At 41.7% G+C, this 10,116-nt stretch overlaps 1 protein-coding gene and 1 pseudogene across 1 annotated transcript in view; both read left to right on the top strand.

Annotated features, from left to right (window-relative positions):
- Nucleotides 1-518, top strand: LOC109684815 (large ribosomal subunit protein uL5-like; annotated as a pseudogene).
- Nucleotides 519-2,692: 2,174 nt separating this feature from the next.
- The window catches only part of Fndc7 (fibronectin type III domain containing 7), a 29,006-nt gene continuing 21,582 nt past the window's right edge, over nt 2,693-10,116 (top strand). The window contains exons 1-3 of the mRNA XM_020161377.2: nt 2,693-3,048; nt 3,578-3,596; nt 8,956-9,210. Of these exons, the coding sequence (XP_020016966.2) occupies nt 2,986-3,048; nt 3,578-3,596; nt 8,956-9,210 (337 nt within the window). The 5' untranslated portion in view covers nt 2,693-2,985. The remainder of the gene's footprint in view (nt 3,049-3,577; nt 3,597-8,955; nt 9,211-10,116) is intronic.

Here is a 10,116-nt window from a genome sequence, read left to right as displayed (position 1 = left end):
ATGCAGGAACTTTGCATCTGCAAGCTCTGCTCAACATCTGTGTTGGGGAGAGTGGAGACAGACTGACCTGGGCAAGCCAAGGTGTTGGAGCAGCTCACAGGCCAGGTACACTGTGAGATCCTTTGGCATCAAGAGAAATGAAAAGATTGCTGTCCACTGCATGGTCCGTGGGGCCAAGGCAGAAGAAATCCTGGAGAAAGGTTTAAAGGTGCAGGAATATGAATTAAGGAAAAACAAATTCTCAGATACTGGAAACTTTGGTTTTGGGATCCAGGAACACATCGATCTGGGCATCAAATACAACCCAAGCATTGGTATCTATGGCCTGGACTTCTATGTGGTAACGGGTAGGTCAGGTTGCAGCGTGGCAGACAAGAAGCGCAGGACAGGCTGCACTGGGGCCAAACACAGGATCAGCAAAGAGGAGGCTATGTGCTGGTTCCAGCAGAAGTATGATGGGATCATCCTTCCTGGCAAATAAATTCGCATTTCTATCCAAAAGACCAATAAAATCTTTTCAGTGAAATGTACACAAAGAAAAGAAAAGGAAGGAAGGAAAAAAGAAAGAAGGAAGGAAGGAAAAGAGGGAGGGAGGGAGGGAGGGAGGGAAGGAAAAAATGAAGAAAGGAAAGAAAAAGAAAAGAATGTTGCAAGCTAGAAGCCCTGAGTTGACCCCCAGTTCCACTCCACCACCAAAAAGGAGAGAAAACAATACAACTGGCTTAATCCATTTATGTAAATTTCTTTCTTTCTTGTAACAGTTTTTTCTTTTTCCTCCCTCTTTTCTTTCCTTCCTTCTTTCCTTCCTTCCTTCCTTCCTTTCTCCCTCTCTTTCTTCTCTCTTCTCTTGGCCTGGCTTCTTTCATTCAATATAATTATTTTCAGATTCATTCATGCTATCTTCTATATAATACTTCATTCTTTTTTCTGAGAAGAATTTCATTAGTTTACCATTCACCTTGGATGATGAATATTTGGTTTTCCTAGAGTTCGAGGATTATTAAAAATATTACCATTGTGAATATTTATGCGTGTTTTTATATGGACATATGCTTTCCTTTCTTGGTAAACACCTAGGAGCAAAATGATTGGATCATATCATAGGTATGTGTTCAACTTTTTCAGAAACAGAAAAATTGCTTTCCAAAATGATCGTACTATTTTACATTCCCAGCTGCTCCACATCTGTGCCTACACTTGGTGTAGTCTTTCTAACTTTAGGACCAAACCCAGGGCCTTTGAATGCTAGGTAAGCACTCTGTCACTGAGAGCTACATCCCCAGCCCTTGGTTTTTTGAGATTAGGTTTTTTGAGGTACCCCATGCTGGCTTCTAACTCTCTATCCCCCTGCCTCTGCCTCAGGAGTGCTGGAATTATAGGACTTCACCACCAGGCCTGGTGCTATTCAGTTATTTTCTTATTATTGGGTTTTGAGAATAACACACACACACACACACACACACACACACACACACACACACACATGATACAATCCCTTTTTAAATAGATTTTTAATATTTTCCTCCAGTCTGTGACTTGTCTTTTCCTTAACAGCTCAGAACTTCTTGATTTTTATGAAATTCAATTTATTCATTATTAAAATGGTCCTGCCTTCCATGTTGTACCTAGGAAAACTTTGCCTAACTCAAGGTCACAAAGATTTTCTTCTAGATATTTTATAGTTTCTTTTTTTTGTTTGTTTTTTTGAGGTTTGGGATTTGAACGCAGGGCCTACATCTTGAGCCACTCCACCAAAACTTTTTTTGTGATGGCTTCTTTTTTTGAGATAGGGTCTGGGAAACTATTTGTCCAGGCTGGCTTCAAACCTCAATCCTCCTGATCTCCACCTCTTCAGTAGCTAGGATTACAAGCGTGAGCCACAGGCACATGACTTATAATTTCTGATGGTATATTTAGGTCTATGATGCGTTTTTGTTAATTTTTTTTTTTTGAGCTTGTGTTAAAATCCTGGGCTCATGTGATCTTCCCACCTTCTGGGTAGCTAGGTCTACAGGTGTGTGCTACAACACCTGGCTTGAGTTATTTATTTATCTATTTATTTTTTGTGGAACTGGGGTTGGAACTCAGGGCTTTGTCCTTGCTAGGCAGGCTCTCTACCGCTTGAGTCACGCCTCTAGACCTACCCTGTCTTAATTATTGTTGCTTTATAATAAATCTTAACGTAAAGGAGGGTAAATTCAGTGCCTTGCACCCTATCTTGATTGGAAGCAGAGGTCAGACTGATGAATTTTAATCCCAAATCAACTACTGTAATACAGGTGCAATTTCAGACAAGTCAGTAATGTTTATTGTACTTGTTTATTTTAAGAATTAAATATTACAGAGCTTAGGTTAGATACTAATTATTATTAAGAGTCTAAACAAGTGAGGTATGAGAATTGCAGAATGTGAGAATTTAACAAGGCTCTCTTGATATATTTCTCAGTGTAAGCATGTGCGCCTGCCCTTTTCAGCTTACATCTAAAAACGTTGCAGCAAGTTGCTCCCAACTGATCACTTTGGATTGAAATAACAACAATAGAACAACATCAAATAAAGGTGAAAAACAAACAAACAAAAAAAGAAACTGGTCAAGATTTCTGAGTTGAAAATGATCATTCCACCATATCAATATTTTCTGTACAGTGTTGTTAAATTTTTATTTAGAAAAAATATATTTTAAAGAAGAAAAGGTGTGCATTCTACATATTATCTTGAAACCATGTTACAGGAGCTCTCTTGGCCCGACTGGCATGGCTTTCTTCGCCTCTTTTCTTCCTGTCTCTGTGATCCCTGTCCCTGCCAGTCTCCCAAGTGCCCCTAGTTACAGGTAAGCGCCACACTGAGAGTGGTGACTTCCGGAGCCTGCTCCCAGCATCACAGCCCCACAATCCCACAACCTTGATTTTCAGTGCTGCCCTCCTGGGGGCCAAAAAGGACCCTGACCCCTGTGTTTTGTGCTATGTGAGTGCTGTGCCCAACAGGATGGCTGGAGGACCAAAGAGACATTTGTCTTTGATTGGATTCAGTCTCATCTGTCTTAAAATGGTGAGTTCACCTTTCCAACTACCTACAACTATTTAGGGGAAAAAGAGACACATTCATATCTTCCTCTTTTTTTTTTTTTTTTGGAGGGGTTAGGAGGTGGGAGAGATGAAAATCAAAGTACTGTAGGATCATACCAAAATGGTATATGTTTGTGTGTATGAAATTTAATGGGACATGATAGAAAAGCAAAACAAGATTATCATTATATTTTAAGAACAAAGATTTCTGAAAAACCTGTCAGCAGCTTCTGACAGTTGAATAGGCAAATTCAAAGGGAAAAATGAGATAGTAATTCAATCTGCTTGCAAACTCTAACTTCTATTTGGAATGGCTTTGTGGTATGTTTGAGTGCTGGAAATGAGTTATACAGAAAAATACCTGTGTGGATTGAAAATTGCTCACTCTATGTACAAAAATGTGATCCATTTAATATTACCGCTCTGCTCAAGGGGATCAGATTTATGTTTTGCATTTCCCCAAATGGTGTTTTTCCTTATGGTTCTAACTTTCTAATTTTTCCTTTTTTCAGGTTGTTTCAGCCAAAACAGGTAAAATTTTCAGACGTGCAAGTTTTCCACTCTCATATTTGATTTTAATTTATATTGTTGATTCATGGGCTACTCTCAAAAAACAAAGGGTATACCAGAGGAAAAAAATGGGACATTTTTCTGAGCACTCACACTGGGTGGTGACCCCACTATATCAGGTGCTGGGAAGACCAAAACTGTTAAGATAAATGGGCCACATTTTATTATTATTATTATTTTTTATTATTCATATGTGCATACAATGCTTGGGTCATTTCTCCCCCCTGCCCCCACCCCCTCCCTTACCACCCACCCCACCCCTCCCTCTCCCCCTCACCCCCTCAATACCCAGCAGAAACTATATTGCCCTTATCTCTAATTTTGTTGTAGAGAGAGTATAAGCAATAATAGGAAGGAACAAGGGTTTTTGCCAGTTGAGATAAGGATAGCTATACAGGGAGCTGACTCACATTAATTTCCTGTGCGTGTGTGTTACCTTCTAGGTTAATTCTTCTTGATCTAACCTTTTCTCTAGTTCCTGGTCAATGGGCCACATTTTTAAAAACAAGTCCTTACAAGACGTTCTTATCAAGTATCAGAATGGGTAAAGTTGTACAGACATACATTTTCTCTTACACAGCTGATCACAAGAGAAATATGGCAGTGATCGTCATTCTTACAATAGTCTAATTCATAGAACTTTTCTTATTTGTCTTCTGGGAAACTAGTGGAGAAAATTAGAGTGTTATATTTGATTAAATAGTCAAGATTCCTTACTTTAATAAAAAATAACTTTATACTTCTAAAATTGCATATTTAAGATATAGACAATAGTAACTCAAAGCTGAAAAGGGGCTTTCTTTTTCAAAGATTCTATCACCATTTTTCTTTCTTTTCTTTTTGAAGGTTTAGCAAAGCTTTATTTTAGTATAGCAGGATAAAGTAGGGAGAAATGGGGGGAAAGTGGAGAAACATTTCCTGTTCCCCATGTAGGGAACAGAAGTAGACTCCATTATTTTTCTTGATTTAATGACTGAGGGCAAAAATAATTTCTCTAGAAGGTTCTCCTGGCTCATATGTACAGGAATCTAAATTCTTGGAGCTCCAGCGGTGCAATCTGTTAGCACGGTACTTACACAGAAATCTGAATTCCTGGGATGGAAATGTATGTTTAATGGGACTTAGATTATATATAGGAACCATATAATGTCAACTACCTCAAAAATAAACTCTCACAGGGATTCAACATAACCAGAGCAATTTGCATTATTTTGTCTACACCACAGAAAAAGGAAGATAATTTTAAATTGATTTGGATATATGGATGAGTCATAAAAGTTCATAAAACCCATGCATATACGGTTGACTTTAAAAATAATTATTTCCTGCTTTATTCTTATTTACTTATCTTATCCTTGAAAGACCCTAAGGATTGTGTAGAAAGCTATAAGAGTGCTGGCAGAGTGGCTCAAGTGGTACAGTGCCTACCTAGTAAGCATGGGTCTATGAGGAGAGAGAGAGAGAGAGAAAGTATTTTCTGTGGTCTGTAGCCTGGGTTATTTATCTGTGTCTGGCTTCTGGGGCCTCTGAGCTAGTTTAGATCTCTGAGTTGGTAGAATGCACAGATGCTGAAAATCAAAGTGTTTCATTTTTGACTAATGAGAGTGGTTGGATACACATCTAGGGAATAAAGTCTTATCTTTCATTAATCCATTAAGTGTTCTAGACAGAGAGAAGTAAGGAGTAGGAATCATTGATACTTTATGGAGGCTGACTTATCACTCAAGTGTCTCAGCGCTCTCTCTTTTCTCCTCAACCCCTCCTCTCCTCTCCCCTCCCTTTCTCTCCTCCCTCTCCCTGTCTCTCTCATATGGAGGGGGTGGAGGAGGATGTGAAACTTTCATCATTTCCATCAGCCTTCCCCAGGGTTGTCGGAATGGCTCAAGTGGTAGAGTTCCTTCTTAGCAACTATGAGACCCTGAGATCAAGCCCAGTACCACCAAAAAAAAAATCTCCGTTAGTCTTCCCCAGACTTTAATAATGATAAGAGTAATATCATCATTATTAAATGATATCATTTCACTGCATTGTTTAGCTGGGGACACAGCTCAGCAGTAAAGTGTTTGTTTAGCCTGTGTGAGGCCCTGGGTACGATCCCCAGCACCAAAAACCAAACCAAACCAAAACACTACTGGCCCATCACAGCTAGACTAGCCCCAGGTCCCTTATTCTAAAGAATAGCTGTCACCTGTGTTTTTTCAAAGCTGTAATAAAAATGACAAGTACTGATAAGGTCTGTCTGTTCCTCAGAACCCTCTTCTCTTTTTGCCCTTCCATCCTCACTCCCCTTGTCCAAACTCTTTCTCCATCTTCCTTCCATTGTCTGCTTTTTTTCTTCTGTTCCCTGAGGGTCTGCTGAGACCTGGCATAACACCTGCCTTATCTATCAATCTGTGTCTCCCACCTAACAAATATTCCCACCTCTCATTCTGCCACACCAGGCCTGGGCACTCAGACTTGCTCAGACTAGAGCAGCTGGTGACCTCCTTGCTCCTTTTTTTTTTTTTTTTTGATGGGACTGGAGTTTGAACTCAGGGTTTTCCACTTGCCACGCAGGCATTCTACCACTTGAGCCATACCTCCAGCCTATTTTTCTCTGGTTGTTTTGGAGATGGGGTCTCAGGAACTATTTGCTGGTTTTAAACCACAACCTTCCTACTCTCAGTCTCTCAAGGAGCTAGAATTACAGGTATAAACAACCGGTGCCAGGCCTCACTTGCTCTTTATATCAAGCCACAGACAGACACACTTGAATTCTCCCACTCAGACCATCTGTCACCCCATAACTCCCCCACTACTCTACCAAGCCTTGTGACCCTGCTTCTCATCTTGCTCAGAGAAGTACTTGAGAAATGTTGATTTGTTTTCATAGCTGGTGTTGGTCAGAGCCAGCTGAGAGCCAACTGAAAGATAGGTCAGTGGTCTCTCTCCAGCCTTTACTGGCTCAGCATCCCCAGAATCTCACTGTCCCCTGTCACTGCATGTGTCATGGCAGTGCCATATGGTCTGGCTTATCCAAACCCATCCAAACTTTCTTGTTTTGGTGTTCACTCTCTCTTTCTGTCACTCACTCACACACACACACGCACACACACACAAACACACATGCAGCTGCTTCCAAAGGACGCTTACATACACTATTTCATTTAATCTTAATAATATCTCTAAATTATAGGTATTTTGCATTTCAAAGTAAATCCCATACTATAGATATTAATATTCCATAATATTCCACGTTTCTCAAAGAAAAGTGAGATCAGAAGAGGTTCAATATCTTGCACTAATTCCCACACACAAGTAAGGAGCAGAGCCAGGGCTCAAGCCTAGAGTTCCAGTGTTCAAATCCTGTGCTGTCTGTCCACCACTCAGCCCTGGGTTTCATTGTGCTAACACTGGGTCCTGTGTGACTCCTCTGTGGCATATGTGCCTCTCCTAGCTTCATTGAGAGGGGAAGTTTTGTGGAGTCCTCAGCCCCTGTGACAAGCCAGCGGGGAGATGTCTGTGACATGCTGGCCTTTAGATACACTCTGTGAATGCGCTGTCAGGCTTCCTGGGTTGATGGCTGGCTTGCTTGTCATTTTCCCAAGAAGCGAGTCAATTCCAATTCACAGAGATAGGATAAACTGAGACAGAGGAAACGGGTTGAGAGACACCAGAAAACAAGAAGAAAGGAAGCCTAGACCAGAGCCAAATGACTGGGGGAGAAGAGAGGTGTGGTAAGGGGACAGGATGAAAGAGGGAACCCCTATTCTAGCTTCCTAATATGCAGGGATCCGAGGGGACACAGCCCCTTCCTGCAGACTCAGCTTCCTCTGGCAGATGGCTGATAGGCCTGCATCTTCCTCTAGCATACATGACCACCATGATTTTCTTTCAGTGGCAACAGAGACAGTTGTGGGTGATGTTCCAGAAATATCTGGCCATTGCATAGTGGAGACTGTTCATTTTTGCAGTATGGTTATGTCTGACTCTCTGGGTTATTGGTGCAGAAAGAGAAGGTGACTGCATCATGCACACCAGGGAAAGCTGGGGGTCACTCATCTGTGCTTGCTCCTCTTCTTCCTTGCCCTTTACTTGGCCCTATAGTTCTGTGCATTTGTTTTCTTTCTTTCTTTTCTTTTTCTGGTGGTAATGGGGTTTGCACTTGCTTTGCACTTGCTAGGCAGGGCATTTACCACTTGAGCCAAGCCCTCCAGTCTTGTTTTTTGTTGTTTTTTGAGACAGCCCAGGTTGACCTGGAACTCAATATATAGCCTAGATGACCTTTGCACTTGAAATCATCTCGTCTCCAAGTGCTGGATTACAGGCATGCACCACCAGACCTGGCTTGCCCTTTAGTTTCAAATCTGGCATATAGTGATTTTGCCCAGCAAATGGAGTACAATAAACATAAAAGGCCAGTTTCACATTTAAAACCCAACTATGCTCACTTGACCTTTTCTTCCACTTGGATCTGTGACATCTGGGACATTTATGTCTGTGGATGTTAGTGGTAAGTCTATAGCCATCCTATACCTTCCACTCCATTCACTAAGCATAGGAATGCCTTGTGTGTCATGAGGTAAGCATTCATATCCTCACGGCAGACCATAGCCAGGACCCAGGTGGGAACTGCAGAACTGCATTCTTAATACTGATGCAGATGTTTTGCTAGGGAAAGGAGAGAGAAAGTTTATTTTTATTTTCTGTAGAAGAACCCAAAAATTGTTCTGCTGTGATAATAAGAAAGGACTGTGGAGCAGTTAAACCAAAGGGCTAGGTTCTCTTTCCTCCCCCATTAAATGCCATTAGAAAATGTGCACGAGAGAGTAAATAAGCCACCTGGGGAGGTGGGATGGAGGGGTGTTCATCTGGAAGCAGCACAGCCAGTTTGGGGGCAGGGAGGGGACATCAATGACAAAGCAGACTGGGGAATTCACAAAATGCCAAACTAGAATAAATAAACTGGAATAAAACCCCTCTGTTACTCTCTCCCTCCTCTCAGCACTCTTTCCTACAATCACTTCCAACTCTTACTTAACTCTTACAAGCGCAAAAAGTATAACTGTCCCCCAGGCAACTAGGGAAAACCTCTGAAATCCTGTGCCTGAGGGAGGGTTTGAGCTTCCAGCTGTCTTCTGGACAGCAGCTGTGCCTTTCTTTGTCTTTTCTTCTGGAGAGCAGCTGTGCCTTTCTTTGCCTTTTTTTGATCTAGAAAATGGGGGCAAAGTTTATCTGTGAAGGAGGGCATCAGAATGGTGTAGTCTGAGGAGGAAGTGACAAAAGATGTAATCCTTGCAGGGTGTCTGAGGTAATGTACAACTGCAAAAATCTCTTTCAGCTCCTGAAATACCCACTATTGATCAGGCGTATTCAAAACTCAGCAATAGTATCACTGTGGAGTGGGTTACAGTGCCAGGGGCCACCGGTTACCTGCTCTCAGCCGAAGACGGGGAGACAGTCATTGAGACCATGGTGGCCAATTCCCCAGGCACCGTGACAGGCCTGAAGGCTGCAACCCTATACCAAATTACCATCAGATCCATCAGCGCTGCTGGGAGAAGCCAGGCATCACCTCCAACACAGGCAAAGACAGGTAGCCTTCCTCTGTTGAGAGTTTGCCTATGACCTGAATCAGTTCCAACGGTGCTGCAAATGCACAATGTAGTTTGGTGGCCTGTGAATGCTACGATTCAGAGCCTAGAAGTGAAAGCCACCGAATGACGTTTTGTGGCACCTCAGCTGTAAGTGGAGGAGGTGGGTGACATGTAAATGCCAGGTGCTTTGCTTGGAAAATTTAGGCCTGTTTCTGAGTATCTTTAAAAGCATTCCTGCTTTTAAATCTTTGAAAAGGGATTTCTTTTTTTGTTATGCCAAATACGGAACACATGGAAGGGATTTTGCTGTACAGTGAGAAAAATGGCCTAGAGGTCAACAAATAAAAATATTTGGAGGGCTGGAGGTATGGCTTAAGCAGTAGAGTGCTTACTTTGCACACATGAAGCCCTGAGTTCAAACCTCATTCTCACCCCCCCCCCAAAAAAAAAAACTTGGAGTTACTCATCAGCATTACTTAAATTGATTGGATGAAGTTGTACCTGGTACATTGCTGAGAGTTATGTGCAGGCCTGGGTGTATAGCCCGGTGGTAGAGCATTTACTTGGCGTGTGTGAGGCCCTGGGTTCACACCCCAGCACTGCCAAAAACCAAAGAAGTTATGTGCACATTAAAGTAGTATAAACCATCATTTCATCTAACTGCTGACCAACTTCCAGTTAAAGTGATGTGCCCATTTCTTTGTCACATTTATGATTAATACACACTTAAATAGCTTTTTTTCTTTCTTTCTTTTTTTATTTTTTGTCATATTGGAGATTGAACCCAGGGCCTCCCGCATGTCTAGTAAGCACTCTACCACTGAGCTACGTTCCTAGGCAGCAAATAACAATCATTTACTGAACCCCTGCCATGAATCCTTTTATAAAGCAAGTAATTAAAAAAA

The sequence above is a fragment of the Castor canadensis genome, chromosome 12, assembly GCF_047511655.1.
Source record: "Castor canadensis chromosome 12, mCasCan1.hap1v2, whole genome shotgun sequence".
NCBI lineage: Eukaryota > Metazoa > Chordata > Mammalia > Rodentia > Castoridae > Castor > Castor canadensis.
Note: the sequence above shows the minus strand (reverse complement) of the source record. Positions and strands in the feature narration are given on the sequence as shown.